At 49.2% G+C, this 14,049-nt stretch overlaps 2 protein-coding genes across 3 annotated transcripts; both read right to left on the bottom strand.

The window, feature by feature from the left end:
• Positions 1–2,619: 2,619 nt before the first annotated feature.
• Positions 2,620–7,268, bottom strand: LOC136939038 (surfeit locus protein 4-like). The gene is made up of 6 exons (XM_067231931.1): positions 7,112–7,268; positions 4,471–4,657; positions 4,271–4,347; positions 4,086–4,129; positions 3,622–3,808; positions 2,620–3,400 (listed from the first exon to the last, which is right to left on the bottom strand). Exons 1-6 carry the CDS (start codon positions 7,157–7,159, stop codon positions 3,134–3,136), a joined length of 810 nt encoding a protein of 269 aa, XP_067088032.1. The 5' UTR covers positions 7,160–7,268; the 3' UTR covers positions 2,620–3,133.
• A 224-nt stretch (positions 7,269–7,492) lies between these two features.
• Positions 7,493–11,359, bottom strand: ciz1b (cdkn1a interacting zinc finger protein 1b). Of its 2 annotated transcripts, XM_067231919.1 has the most exons (14): positions 11,144–11,359; positions 10,888–11,045; positions 10,448–10,673; positions 10,251–10,330; positions 10,067–10,152; positions 9,794–9,967; positions 9,557–9,687; positions 9,341–9,434; positions 9,118–9,231; positions 8,640–9,020; positions 8,375–8,417; positions 8,133–8,254; positions 7,837–7,905; positions 7,493–7,801 (listed from the first exon to the last, which is right to left on the bottom strand). In XM_067231919.1, exons 1-14 carry the CDS (start codon positions 11,212–11,214, stop codon positions 7,796–7,798), a joined length of 1,755 nt encoding a protein of 584 aa, XP_067088020.1. In that variant the 5' UTR covers positions 11,215–11,359; the 3' UTR covers positions 7,493–7,795. The 2 variants fall into 2 exon arrangements, with proteins under 2 accessions (XP_067088020.1, XP_067088019.1); XM_067231918.1 differs by having other exon boundaries at positions 7,493–7,905.
• Between the last annotated feature and the right edge of the window lie 2,690 nt (positions 11,360–14,049).

Here is a 14,049-nt window from a genome sequence, read left to right as displayed (position 1 = left end):
AGAGAGAGAGTTACCTAAAGAGTACAGAATCTGTGGGCACTGTACATCAGGGGAAATTGAAACAGAAAAACATTTCCTACTTAAGTGTTACAAAGTATGAAAGTATAAGAGATCAATATCTGGAAAAATTTAACCAGTTAATTGTAAACTACACAGAACTTCACATAAATGAGAAATTAAGGATATCTCTGGGGCGAAGGCCGACTTGCCCTTGCTGCTAGATATGTATCTAAATGTCACAACCTGAAGGGACAGTGAATCAACCCTGTATGACTGTTAAAACCTTTCTATATCTTACTGCAACATGCATTTATCTGTACTTTTCTACAGTCCTCAACTTACTATGTTACTGTTATTTTGCCATATTATTATTGTTAGACTCCTTGTAAAATGTTATGATATATATGTTAAAATGTCCATTCAATATGGACTGCTTTGGCGATACTGCTCAACCCGAACTGTCATGCCAATAAAGCATTCTGAACTGAACTGAGAGAAAGAGAGAGACAGAGAGAGAGAATAAAGACCACCAACACACAACAACAAACAAACAAACAAACAAGATGACAATGAAGTAGCTCCATTATATATCATCTGTATAAGGGGATAATTTATAACGGAATGCATTCAATTCGACAAGATTTTTTTCCCACTTGTATCCTTGAGATATTACCAAAACTACTCAAACTAAAACGAAGGTTTATAGTTTGTACTAAACTGTTGTTTAGTAGTGTAAACCTCAGCCGATAACCCCTCTCGTGATCATGGGGCTGCGGCGAAATGAGCGAGTGCCCCCTAGCGACCAGAGACGTAAACGTCTTCTAAAAACAGGTCCCACTCATGTCCAAATAGTTCCGTCAGATATCGTTATGGAAATCCCCATCTTATAACCATTCAAATATGACCGTGAAGAAATCATACAATCGACATACATCCACTGAGAAACCAATACGCTGTGCGCGGGCTTCTTTGCGGTGGTGAACCCTAATATTTCGGAATATTCGAGGCTAAGAGGATAGGAGGACGGTCAGGGAGGTGGTGTATCCCAGAGACACCGTGGGAAGAATTTATGTCACACCTGCCTTCTGCTCTCTTTGTCTCTCTCTCTCTCTCTGACTTCCTCTTCCGCCCCTCTGCCCCTGCGTCTCGCTCTTACAGATCAGCCATTGTGGTTGTTGGTCTCGCTCTGCCTTTGTCATCATGTCACGCTCTTCACCCGCTTGGCACGGCAGTTGGGCATTACCTATTGATTTTTCCAAACACGATGAAGAGAGCACTCGGAGACTGGTAGAGAGAGGGAGGGGTAGAGAAGGAGAGAGAGAGAGACAGAAAGAGAAACAGAGAGAGGGAGAGAGAGAGAGGGGAGCGAGGAGGGCTGAGGGCAGACGGGTTAATAGCCTACTTCATTGCCTTTTCAAGTCTACAGTTTTTTCCGTCAGTTGTAGAATGATGGTGGTGTTCAGGTCTATTCCTGGCAGTTTGAATGGCCACAAAAATACGTATGTATTTATAATGTACTTTGTGGTGGTCCTTTTAAATTGTACCTTAGCTAAAGGACTCAAAGATCAATGTTTTCAAGCTAGTCTCCTTTATAGACAAATACTTTAGCGTAGAGGAGGCCTATGGTGTACAGAGCATCAGCGATATCCAAAGCAAATCTTTCTAATTCTTCCTCTCCTGTAAGATTAGCAGAATAAGTGAAACTCTTTGTGATGTTGGAATCACCCGTCCCCTCTCTAATACCCCATCCCTCCTTTAATAAAATATTAACTAAAAACCCACACCAACAGGCAGTTCTCACATCTATCCACCAGAGGGCAGTGCAAGCACACTATTAATACTGTTCAAAAGAAAATCAAAACAGTCTCACTAATAGGTTTATAAATCCTCCTCAAGTACCTAGAACACACACACAACACATTTTTTTGTCTATGATTTATTAAACAAATTCCAAAACACGTTATAGAAAACAATTATCTTTACCTTTACTTTCGTCACGTGGTGAAACAAAAAATATATTTTTGAGGTGTTGATATACAGGAAGCTGGTCTGTGCCGAGTACGGCCGTTCTGTACACTGATACACAACTCTGGTGCCTTCCAAACACTTTAAGGCCCTTTTCAGAAGATAATCTTTGCCGATATCACCCAAATCTAGCACTGGGCATAATCTGGGCCTGGGAAATGGTTCAAACCAGGTCGAACTCACTCAGACGCCTCCTGACCCCACGAACCGCGGCGTAGAGAACCGCGGCGTACAGAGAACTGCGGCGTAGAGAACCGCGGCGTAGAGAACCGCGACGTACAGAGAACCGCGGCGTAGAGAACCGCGGCGTAGAGAACCGCGGCGTAGAAAACCGCGGCGTAGAGAACCGCGACACAGAGTACCGCGGCGTACAGAGAACCGCGGCGTAGAGAGAACCGCGGCGTAGAGAACCGTTTGGAAGGAGGGAACATGCCTCTCTGTCTTCACCCCTCCTCCATGACTTAATAACGCCCACGACAACAGAGCTGTGCATGAGGTGGTCAGATCAATGATCTAGGGAGCATTTACTGCTACGACTGCCGGGAGGGGGTGGGAGACAGGAAGTGGTTTTATTTTATTTATTTTTGGGGGGGGGGGGGGGGGGGGGCACAGAAACTGAAGGGGGGGGCACAGAAAAGGCACAGGTGACAATGACCAGGACACTTATAACAACATGACAGTCAGACGACTGTTAAAAAAAACTCTGCAGCAAAGACAGAATAAACATCTTAAATTCACTTTTGTGAAAGAAGTGAAAAAGTAAAGCGACGATTGAGCAAGGGCGGTCCATCTCAATAAATACTGTGGACTGTTTGTACAACAGTCTGGCGAGGGTAGTGAGAAAGAAAAGGAGTAGAGAGAGAGAGAAGGAGAGGGGGAGAGAGAGGGAGGGGGGGAGAGAGAAGGAGAGGGAGGGGGGAGAGAGAAGGAGAGGGAGAGAGAAGGAGAGGGAGGGGGGGAGAGAGATGTGGGATGTTAGGATGGGTAAAGGTGGAGAATATCCAGTTCCTTGAGTCTGACGGGTGTTGCATTGGTGTGTGTGTGGAGTCCTGCAGAGCTCGTCTCATCAACAAGGGAGGAGAGGAGGCGACGCCCCCTTCCTCCCCCTCTACCATTCCTTCTTCTTCTCGTCCATGGACACGCCCCCTGGCCCCAGCGCCACCACCAGCAGCAGGCCTCCGATCACGGACAGCGTCTGGAAGAAGTCGTACTTCAGGAAGTCGTGCATGGGCTTGTAAGCCGGAACATTCCAGAAGGCGTTGAAGTAGACGTTGATGCAGAACAGCCAGAGGACCAGGGTGAGGGCGGCCAGCTTGGTCTTGAAGCCCACGGCCACCAGCACGATGAGGGCCGTGCCCACCAGGTTCTGGAGGATCTGGGGGGAGGAAGAATGATGATGAGGAGGATATCCTGCATTCCGTTAACAGATGCTGAGCCTGTGTGTGCTACAACGGCACAGATGAAGCAAGTTGAAAGGAAAGGTAGGGAGAAAGAGAGAGAGAGAGAGGGAGAGAGAGCGTGGTTGTGGTCAGGGTGGAATGTAGGGTAACTCACAGAGATAAGGTTGGGGTCAGGGTGAAATGTAGGGTAACTCACAGAGATAAGGTTGGGGTCAAAGTGCAGCAGGGTCATGAACATGAGCACCAGCAGGATGCGTCCACCCAGCTGCATGTACTGCTTAGGGGAGCTCTCCCTCACCGAGGGCACCCCCGCAAACATGCTCCGCCCCTCCTGACGGCCCTCCGCCAGCAGCAGCAACAGACCTCCACCCAGCGCCAAGTTCCTGAGGGGGGAGAGGGACAGAGAAGGGGAGAGAGGGAGAGAGAGGGGGGGGGGGAGAGAGGAACCAGAAGATGGTGGTCAAACATCCAGAGTGAGAAAAGGGCAGAGAAGGAAGAGAGAGATGATGACCCAGTTCCTGTCGGCGTGGTGATAACAGCATCCTGGACATGACTGATGACCCAGTTCTTGTCGGCATGGTGATAACAACATCCTGGACATGACTGATAAGTTGTAGTTTTAGAAGCTAACTGATAGAGGCTTCAACTCCCAGAACTCACCTCATCAAGAACTTGACATCCCAGAGAATGCTGTAGGCGATGGTCTGGAATGACACAGGAGTCACATCAATCAATCAATCAATCAATCAATCAATCTCCCCCTGAGCTGCCTACTCTCTGCTGGGCCGAGGACTCCCCGACAGCAGCACTTAGCAGCGCCTTACATCTGAGACTGCATGTCTCACCTGCAGGGCGATGATTCCAAACAGACCACAGCAGGCGTACTGGACGAAGTTTCTACTCAGGATCAACACGCACCCTCCTGGAGAGACGGGGGGGATAACGACGACCTGTGAACCGCTGTGAGCATGTGTTGTGTGTAGGTAGGAAGTGTGTGTGTGTGAGTGTATCAGTAGAGAGGGTGTGTGTGTGTGTGTGTGCGTACCTATCTGCCCCACCAGGTTGAGCAGCACGAAGCAGGCAGCCAGGAAGTACCCACAGCCCCAGGTGGCCTCGATGTAGTCTCTCTGCTCGCTCCACTGGAACCACATCCTGATGCCGTCCTCCAGGAAGGTGCTTATCAGACACAGACGTGCCGCGTGGGGCAGGTACTGCTTGGTCACGCGCAGGAACTAGGGAGAGGAGGGGGGAAGGTTTAGGATGCAACACCAGGAACTAGGGAGAGGAGGGGGGAAGGGTTAGGATGCAACACCAGGAACTAGGGAGAGGAGGGGGGAAGGGTTAGGATGCAACACTAGGAATTAGGGAGAGGAGGGGGGAAGGGTTAGGATGCAACACCAGGAACTAGGGAGAGGAGGGGGGAAGGGTTAGGATGCAACACCAGGAACTAGGGAGAGGAGGGGGGAAGGGTTAGGATGCAACACTAGGAATTAGGGAGAGGAGGGGGGAAGGGTTAGGATGCAACACCAGGAACTAGGGAGAGGAGGGGGGAAGGGTTAGGATGCAACACCAGGAACTAGGGAGAGGAGGGGGGAAGGGTTAGGATGCAACACCAGTAACTAGGGAGAGGAGGGGGGAAGGGTTAGGATGCAACACTAGGAATTAGGGCGATAGGAGGGGGGAAGGGTTAGGATGCAACACCAGGAAACAGGAACTATAGACACAACAAGCAGACAGTAAGGAAAAAGGGAGGATTTACAATGTGACACACGAGGGAAGGTTTATAGCGCGACACAGATAAGTCACATGGGGGGGCTCTGTCCAGTACAGGACGAACAAGATCAAGGAGGTGCAGGGTGAACGATCTGAACAGGAAACAATAAGTCTCTTCCAGAATGTGTGTGTGTGTGTGTAAGAAACCTGTTATTTTTCTGATAACTGATAAGTTTCACTTTGTTTACCAGACAAAAGCACACACTGTCAACCTGTTTAAACATAATCTGAATCAAATAAATAATATTTCAGTTATATTATAACTCAGTTCCTCAGAAATTAAACCTTTTATCTGAGCTATGCAAGTCTGAACCTTGATAATCCGCTGTACTTTATGTATTTGACGCTTTGGAGAACCCCCCCCCCCAAAAAAAGGTTAAATGGATGGCATTTAATGTTATGTTAATATGTCACTTACACACAAAAGCCTATTGGTCGGCCGCCCTTGCCATGCTCCTCCCCACTCCACATACACGTCAGCTAACCCTGGGCCAACCGGCCAATCAGCACTTAGCAAATCACTACCAAGCCGAGCAGGAATTGAATGGACACATTGCCTTCGTAATGCGAGACTGACTCACTTTTCTAAACACAGTCTCTGGGCTGACTAACGTAATCCACTTTCTGAATTACGCCGTTTAATACTTCCACACTAAATGTCAATCGTGTGTTAACGACACCGATTGGTACAGTGTCCCAGAGAGTAATATCACCGTAGCTAAGCAACCTGCCACCATCAGTTGTCAGTCTCCTAGCAGCGGCGAAGATAACCACCTGCTTGAACGAGACACATCGGGACAGAATCACTGTTCGCCCGCTGTTGTTTTCACACTGAAGACCATGAATGACCCTGGTTGAACACCGGGGTCTCCATACTGCATGAGTAGATTGACTCCTGAACTAGCGTGAGACCAGATGAGAAATATGGCTTTAATTTGGAATACAACACAGAGAGACGTAAATCATAGCTCTGGGACACTTTAATAGGCTATTTGAAGCATCATTTAATGAAATGATTGTGTCCGAAACGCAGGTACCTCATAGGTATGGCCATGGGCAGAGAGAGAGGGGTTATAGATAAGAGAACAGGTCAGCAGAGATATCAAATATTTAGAAGGCCAAACTCGAGGCTTGATTTTGCCTGGTGTGTGTGTCATACTTCAGACAGCACAAGTCCATAGCGTACCTCGACATGCATGCTAAAAAAAAAACAGGCGCTCTACTAGAAACCACACACACACACACGCACTTATCACCACCTAAGATCAGCTGGCGCAAACATATCTGAGTTATTAAACTCACATCATTCTCTGTGATCGCTGGCCATTGTTTTTCAATACATTATAGGTGCAAGTCAGGGCGGATCCTGCGGTGAGTGAAATTGCTTTCTTGTGAAGATTGTTACTTTGAGTTTAATAGCTGTTTTCAACTATTCTTCAACAGTTGTTGATATAGCAAGGAAATGTATTCAAGCCCAATTAAACAAGTTACCTCACAGTCATTCAACGGTGTGCTGGTCATACGCGTACGGTTCTTTGGTGAACATTAAACGACGGAGAGTTTGTCAAATGTAACGTTGTGACGGTAAACTATTGAATACCGTTATTGCAGCTTGCAATGCTGGCGGTATTCCGCTAGCTCACTCACTGTTGCTACATTAGTTGGTACCACGTTGAACTTCAGATGACTCGATTTCCCTTCAGTTAGTGCATTAGATGAGTGCATAATACCACGCAAGATACGTTTTCACAACAGCCATACGCAAAACTACCAACATTATTTCTGCAGCCACAATATTTCAACCGCTTTCCTCTTTCAGGCAAAGAAGTGACACATCCTCCCTTTCCTTCCCGTCCCCTGAATCCAGCTGTGCCCGCGACTAGCTCCGAGGTTTACCGGGCCCGCGAGCTCACCTGGTCGGCTACGTCTTCCGCGTTGCTCATCATAGCGTTGTGTGCCATCTCGCGCCACCGGTCCGGCGACGCTTCAGCAGCTGCACGGTTCTACCTACAGGAACGGATACCTAAACGGTCAACCGGGGGTTTGAGCAGTGTCCTCTCCTCTTAGTCAAACTGTACAAGGAACTGCCACTACCTCCGCCCCATAATGCCTCGCGCCGGGTGATAGGGCGCCCCCTGCGCCACCGAGCAGCTATAGCATGCCACGTATACCGGTTTACAAACAGAGAAAACTAAAACTTAAAAATAAATCACGCATTAACAAATCAGATTCTAGATGCCATGTAATAGTATCAGGAGTAATGTATTGAACCACACTTGATTTTCTGTGTCAATATATAGATTTATTTCATTTTATGTACAAATATATTAATATAGTGTCAGTATTTGTATTGTATCACAATAGTGTCAATAAAACGCTTCTGGCACTTAATCAGTACATCTGGGTCTAATCATGGTCGTTAACTCTCTTGGATCTGGCCAATCAGAGCCCACTAGATCTCTGAGGTGTCCTTACAGCTGGCACTGTCTGCAACCCCTTCTGATGTGGCACCATCGTCACGGAGATGACCCAACTTCCTGTCCCGGGTGAGGTTGGGACGTGTGGTGTGGTCCCAGTCCAGCTGGTCTGGGGGCAGATTAGACCTGGTCTGGGGACCTGGTCTGGGCGCAGATTAGACCTGGTCTGGGGGCAAATTAGTGTGTGTTTCTACATCTTCTCCAGCTGATCTCCTCAGAGAGTTATACCTCTGGAACGAGACACACACACACACACACAAACAGTTTACAACTGTTAAACAACTGTATCCCAGACTAAATGAGACCAGAAAATAATTTAAACAAATGATTGCTGCCTCTATGCTGGCTGCTTGCTACCTGCAGGTGTGGAGGTGTACCTGCGGGTGTGGAGGTGTACCTGAGGGTGTGGAGGTGTACCTGAGGGTGTGGAGGTGTACCTGAGGGTGTGGAGGTGTACCTGGACATTGTGAAGGTGAGCTGGGGATCTGCAGTGAGAACGTCTGGCTCTGGAATCCAGATAGAAGAACTTGTGACAGAGTCTGCAGAGGAAACCTGACACAGGAACCACAAAGCTGGAGTCTGGAGAGACAGACAGACACACATAGAGACAGACAAGTAGACAAAGAGAGAGACAGGCTATTATAGAAGAAGCTTAGATCTCTCTTTTCTCTTTTTCTCTATAATGAGAATCATAATCACCATTGATTGTCTCCTCCTGAGAATCCTTCAGGCCTCCTACTGACTGTACACACACACACACACACACACACACACACACACACACACACACACACACACACACACACACACACACACACACACACACACACACACACACACACACACACACACACACACACACACACACACACACACACACACAGACCCCCCAGGGTGAGGATGATTGAGGTGATCATTTGATAGTGTAGCTACATCAGCAGTGGTGTCCTCTTGGTGTCCTCACCATTTTGTCCTCTTGGATCTCCACTTCCTCCTCCTCCTGGTTCTCCTCCTCTTCCACTTGGATCTCCACTTCCTCCTCTTCCTGGTTCTCCTCCTCCTCTTCTTGGATCTCCTCCTCCTGGTTCTCCTCCTCCTCCTCTTGGATCTCCTGCTCCCTAATCTCGATCCTGCTCTCCCCTGTCCCCTCCTCTTCCTTCCTGGACTCCCCCTGCTTCCTGCTCTCCTCCTCCCTGTTTGCCTCCTCCTTCTCCTTCTCCTCCTCCTCCCCCCTGGCCTCCCCCCTGGTCTCCCTCCGGTAGTTCTGCTCCCCCTCGAAGCAACCCACCGCATCCAGCGTGATAAGCTCCTCCTCCAGGACATCAGGCTCCGCCTCTTGACGCAGCTGGGGAGGGGGGGGGGGGGGTAACAACAACATCAACAGAATAAAGAACAGCGACACCACGGTTGTCACCAACGGCAACAGTAACCACCTGACTCACCTGCTCCAGCTGGCGTTTGTGTTCCGGTGACTTCATGTGTTCCACGAAGCGCCGCGGCGTCCGGAAGGGGCGGTTACACGCCGGGCAGAACGGCCGCGACGACTGCTTACACAGCTAGAAACCATCACACACATCACTTCCTGTTACGCACACCCACACAGGAAGTCAACGGGAATATCTGGACCTTCTTCTGGTGTGACCTGTGACCCTGGCGTGACCTCACCTTGTGCTCCGGGGTCCGACGGTGGAGGATGAGGTCGCCCCTGTACGGGGACTGGCAGGTGGCACACCACCGCTGCACGCCTTGACCCCTGACCCTGCAATGCAATTATATCAGCCCTGTGTCCCCAGACCCAGGCACCATATCCCAGACCAGGTACCCATATACCCAGGTACCGCAGAGCATAGACCCCCAAACCCAGGCACCCCACCCGCCTACCCATCAGCCTGGCTCCCCTGCAGTGGAAGGTGTGTGTGGGGCAGCAGGCCGTTCAGCCGGGCTGAGCTCTGGTTCTGCACCTCCATCCCTCGCTGCTGGTGACTCTCACTGCTCATGTGACTCTGGAACCCCTGGGGGGGAGGGAGGCCAGGGGGGAGGAAGAGAGGATATCATTGTATGAACAACTGCTGTCCACAGTCTTGAGGTCTGAGGTGTTGATATTGTGAGTGTCTCCACCTGCTGGCTGTGGCAGGAAGTTCTACACAGGTGGCAGTAGTGTCTGTCAGCAGCAGCGCTGTTCCCCTCCTGTCCTGAGGGAGGCGCCGTGTCGCTGGCCTCCTCCAGCCCAGTGCTGAACGCTCGACTCTCACTGCTCCTCTGGATGGTCACCTTCAGGGACGAGCCCACCCCCTAACACACACAGACACACACGCACATGTTTCAAGCTTCTAGCGGTGCTTCTAGTGGTGTTCCCCCCAAGACTGAGTTCCATTCAAGCTAAACACTGACCTCTGCTGGTGGCTTCTGCTCACTGCACTCCTGTGATGAGAGATCTCCAAGGGCGTCTGTGAGTTCAACACCTGCACATCCTCCACCTGCACATCAACCAGATGCTTACACCAAGGTAACCTTTTAAACCTCCTACAGGACCCTAAAGGCCCCGCCTCCACACAGGCCCCGCCTCCTCACCTACCTCCAGGCCCCACCTCCTCTGTTAGCACCTGGGCATCATTTCCCTGCTCACTACCAACAGCCCTACAAGGCTGCTCTGATCTGTCAACACAAACAGTGTTGAGTTACTAACTAACCCGTATCTAGGTTACAAGACAGTGTTTAGTTACTAACCAACCAGTATGTAGGTTGGTAGACAGTGTTAAAGCATTAACTCACCCGTTCATCCTCGGCCTCTTACCCTGGCCGTGCTGGGGTGCTAACCCTGGTCTACCCTGGCCGTGCTGGGGTGCTAACCCTGGTCTACCCTGGCCGTGCTGGGGTGCTAACCCTGGTCTACCCTGGCCGTGCTGGGGTGCTAACCCTGGTCCTGGCGTGAGAGAGGCCTCGACGTCATCCCTCTCTTCTTCTGTGGTGATGTAGCTCAGCAGCACACCAGGAGGACCTGCAGAGAGAGGACAGGGACACAACACACATCAGCCTTCATATGTAGTGGTGTGTACAGCTCAGTGGTTAGAGCGTCCACATCAATAGGAATCAGGTTCAAATCCCCCTTGCGTCTAAAAGGTAAAAGCATCTGCTGAGCGAAAGCATTGTTTATTTGTATAATTGTACGTAGCTACAGTTTGGGTCTACTGGAGGGTGTGTTTGCTCCCCACCTCTGCCCTGGTACCTGACCTCAACACCTTGCATCAGGGGGTGCGTGTGGAGGTGGAGGGGGTGTGTGAGGAGGTTTGGTGGAGCCCGAGGCAGGGGCAGGGAGTTGACAGGGCGGCAGACACAGCCTCGAGGACCAGAGATTCGCACTGGGTAGGGTCTGCGGACATCAACAGAAAATTTACAGTACATATAGTTACATAGCTGATAAATATGTGGCTACTAAGACTAAGAATAGTCAGCACTCCAGTCTCTTACCGACTCCCTCCATGGTTTCTTTGCTGTGGCTGTGCTCGTGGATGTTTTTGTTGCTGGTAATGGTTAAACATATTTCTTTAGCTATTTCGCTAGCTGTCTCTGAACACAGTCCTTTTCATCTGCAGTTAATGGGAGGTTGGCGTTGAGCAGAGAACTGTCGTTTTAATGCTGTTGTTTTAAGAGAATGCTTTCGTTGTACGGTTGAAGCTTGGTTCTTTTCAGAGTGGTGTTTACGTGCTCACGCTTAAGCTATCGTTTTCAGAATAAAAGTCTTCTGAATTTACGCGAACTGTGCGAATAGGAGTGAAGGGTTTGCAGGTTTTTTGGATGAAGGAACGGGTAGGGAGGTGGATAGGGCTCTACTTTCCTTCCTTTGGGAGACTGGAGTGGGGGTAAGGATTGAGGTGTTTATCTTAGTATTTGTTATATGGTTTATATGTTTATTTGAGGTAGTGTAGGCCGCCGGCCTCACACTCCCAAACAGTAGGCGGCGGTGAGCCACCTTAAACGTTGGTTGCATTCTGCCATAACACCGAAAGAGGTCGATTTATTATAATTGTTTATTAATGCCAGAAACATAACTACCAGGCGTATATATATAACAATACATACAATCAGTTGAAATTTATACAGTTATAAGAAGATTCCAACGGGTGGTGACATAGATATATATAAAGGCTAGATGTCTCGTCCGCGTTGCCGGAAAACGGAGTCGAACGTCCGCACATGGCGGCCATCTTGCTACAGTCAACTCGCTCACCCACAACATTGTGTTGGTGCTACATACTTTTTAAATGACCATAACTTGCTCAATTTTCAACCGATTTTTAAACGGTTTGGTTTGTTATCAACATCAGAGATGTCGTTATGCCACTGAATACTTATATTCTATTTTTTTTTTTTACTACATAATTATTCATAGGTATGCGATTGAGAGGGAAACTCTATGAACATAGACCAAATCCATTCAGGCCCAAATACGTTTAGTTTAACAGTCCTATTTTCCTTTTGCATGGCTTCCCTCTCAACCATCCTCTCCTTGTGTCTCTGTAGACAGACACCCATCTCTGTAGACAGACCATCTCTGTAGACAGACCATCTCTGTAGACAGACACCCATCTCTGTAGACAGACCATCTCTGTAGACAGACACCCATCTCTGTAGACAGACCATCTCTGTAGACAGACACCCATCCCTGTAGACAGACCATCTCCCATCCTCTACCTTTGTATCCTGTCGGCCTGGCAACCATCCATCTCTCTCCCTTCCAGAGGCTGTGGAGAGGAGACAGTTGATAGGGTGATCAGCTGATAGGGTGATCAGCTGATCACCAGGACAGGACGGGCACAATTCCACCGTCAATACCCCAGAAAGTTATTGAATTATAGAAACCACCATTTATTTGTTTGAGTAAAGGTTTCTAATCTACATTTGTTAGGTTAGAAAAACCTAACAATTGAATCCTATCTAAAATGTGTATGATACCTTAAAATAAATAAATTGAAAAAATTGAAAAATAAATCGCATCCTTCCATAGAATCCGTCCCAGAGAAGAGGTTTTCCTTGTTATAATTCCAGCAGTATTTATCTCTACACACACCGACTCTATGGCCTGTTGTTGAAGTGTAAGAAGGGATGTTTGCTGTTACACATCTGAAGGCTGAGTCCTATCTCACACTGGGGAACCAAGAGTCTCAACGTAGGAATTGTTCCAAACTCCCACTCTTCACATCCTCTTTCCCACTGGGGGGAGAGGAGAGGGGGGAGGAGGTGGGGAGAAAGGAGAAGAGGATGTGTTGGGGAGATAACAGCGCCAGAGAGTGAAAGGACATTAGAGACAGAGGATGAGAGAGAAGAGGGTGGAATGAGGGAGGAGAAAAAGGAGAGAAGACAGCAGAAGAGAGAGAGAGAGAGAGAGAGAGAGAGAGAGAGAGAGAGAGAGAGAGAGAGAGAGAGAGAGAGAGAGAGAGAGAGAGAGAGAGAGAGAGAGAGAGAGAAAGAAAGAAAGAAAGAAAGAAAGACAGAAAGAGCGGTCGGAGGGAGATGGGGCAGAGGGAAATGTCTTCACTCCCTGTAATGACTTCACTCTGAGAGAGGAGGCTTTTCCTACAGAGCAGGGAGATACAGGCCTCGAGACAAGGACACAGAGAAGGGAGATACAGGCCTCGAGACAAGGACCCAGAAGGGAGATACAGGCCTCTAGACAAGGACCCAGAAGGGAGATACAGGCCTCTAGACAAGGACCCAGAAGGGAGATACAGGCCTATAGACAAGGACCCAGAAGGGAGATACAGGCCTCTAGACAAGGACCCAGAAGGGAGATACAGGCCTCTAGAAAAGGACCCAGAAGGGAGATACAGGCCTCTAGACAAGGACCCAGAAGGGAGATACAGGCCTCTAGACAAGGACCCAGAAGGGAGATACAGGCCTATAGACAAGGACCCAGAAGGGAGATACAGGCCTCTAGACAAGGACCCAGAAGGGAGATACAGGCCTCTAGAAAAGGACCCAGAAGGGAGATACAGGCCTCTAGACAAGGACCCAGAAGGGAGATACAGGCCTCTAGACAAGGACCCAGAGCAGGGAGATACAGGCCTCTAGACAGGGACCCAGAACAGGGAGATACAGGCCTCTAGACAAGGACCCAGAACAGGGAGATACAGGCCTCTAGACAAGGACCCAGAGCAGGGAGATACAGGCCTCTAGACAAGGACCCAGAGCAGGGAGATACAGGCCTCTAGACAAGGACCCAGGGCAGGGAGATACAGGCCTCTAGACAAGGACCCAGGGCAGGGAGATACAGGCCTCTAGACAAGGACCCAGAGCAGGGAGATACAGACCTCTAGACAAGGACCCAGAGCAGGGAGATACAGGCCTCTAGACAAGGACCCAGGGCAGGGGTTCGG

Source organism: Osmerus mordax, assembly GCF_038355195.1.
Source record: "Osmerus mordax isolate fOsmMor3 chromosome 28 unlocalized genomic scaffold, fOsmMor3.pri SUPER_28_unloc_8, whole genome shotgun sequence".
Classification (NCBI taxonomy): Eukaryota; Metazoa; Chordata; class Actinopteri; order Osmeriformes; family Osmeridae; genus Osmerus; species Osmerus mordax.
Note: the sequence above shows the minus strand (reverse complement) of the source record. Positions and strands in the feature narration are given on the sequence as shown.

Excerpts from the sequence above, each read along its gene's own strand:
- LOC136939038 (XM_067231931.1), bottom strand. The coding sequence starts at position 7,159 with ATGGCACACAACGCTATGATGAGCAACGCGGAAGACGTAGCCGACCAG. Across the intron at positions 4,658-7,111 it reads CGGAAGACGTAGCCGACCAG|TTCCTGCGCGTGACCAAGCA; the intron begins GTGAGCTCGCGG and ends TCCTCTCCCTAG. Across the intron at positions 3,401-3,621 it reads TTGACCCCAACCTTATCTCT|ATCCTCCAGAACCTGGTGGG; the intron begins GTGAGTTACCCT and ends TCCTCCCCCCAG.
- ciz1b (XM_067231918.1), bottom strand. The coding sequence starts at position 11,214 with ATGTTTAACCATTACCAGCAACAAAAACATCCACGAGCACAGCCACAG. Across the intron at positions 9,435-9,556 it reads CAGGGGAGCCAGGCTGATGG|GGTCAGGGGTCAAGGCGTGC; the intron begins GTAGGCGGGTGG and ends ATTGCATTGCAG. Across the intron at positions 9,232-9,340 it reads GTCGGACCCCGGAGCACAAG|CTGTGTAAGCAGTCGTCGCG; the intron begins GTGAGGTCACGC and ends GATGGTTTCTAG.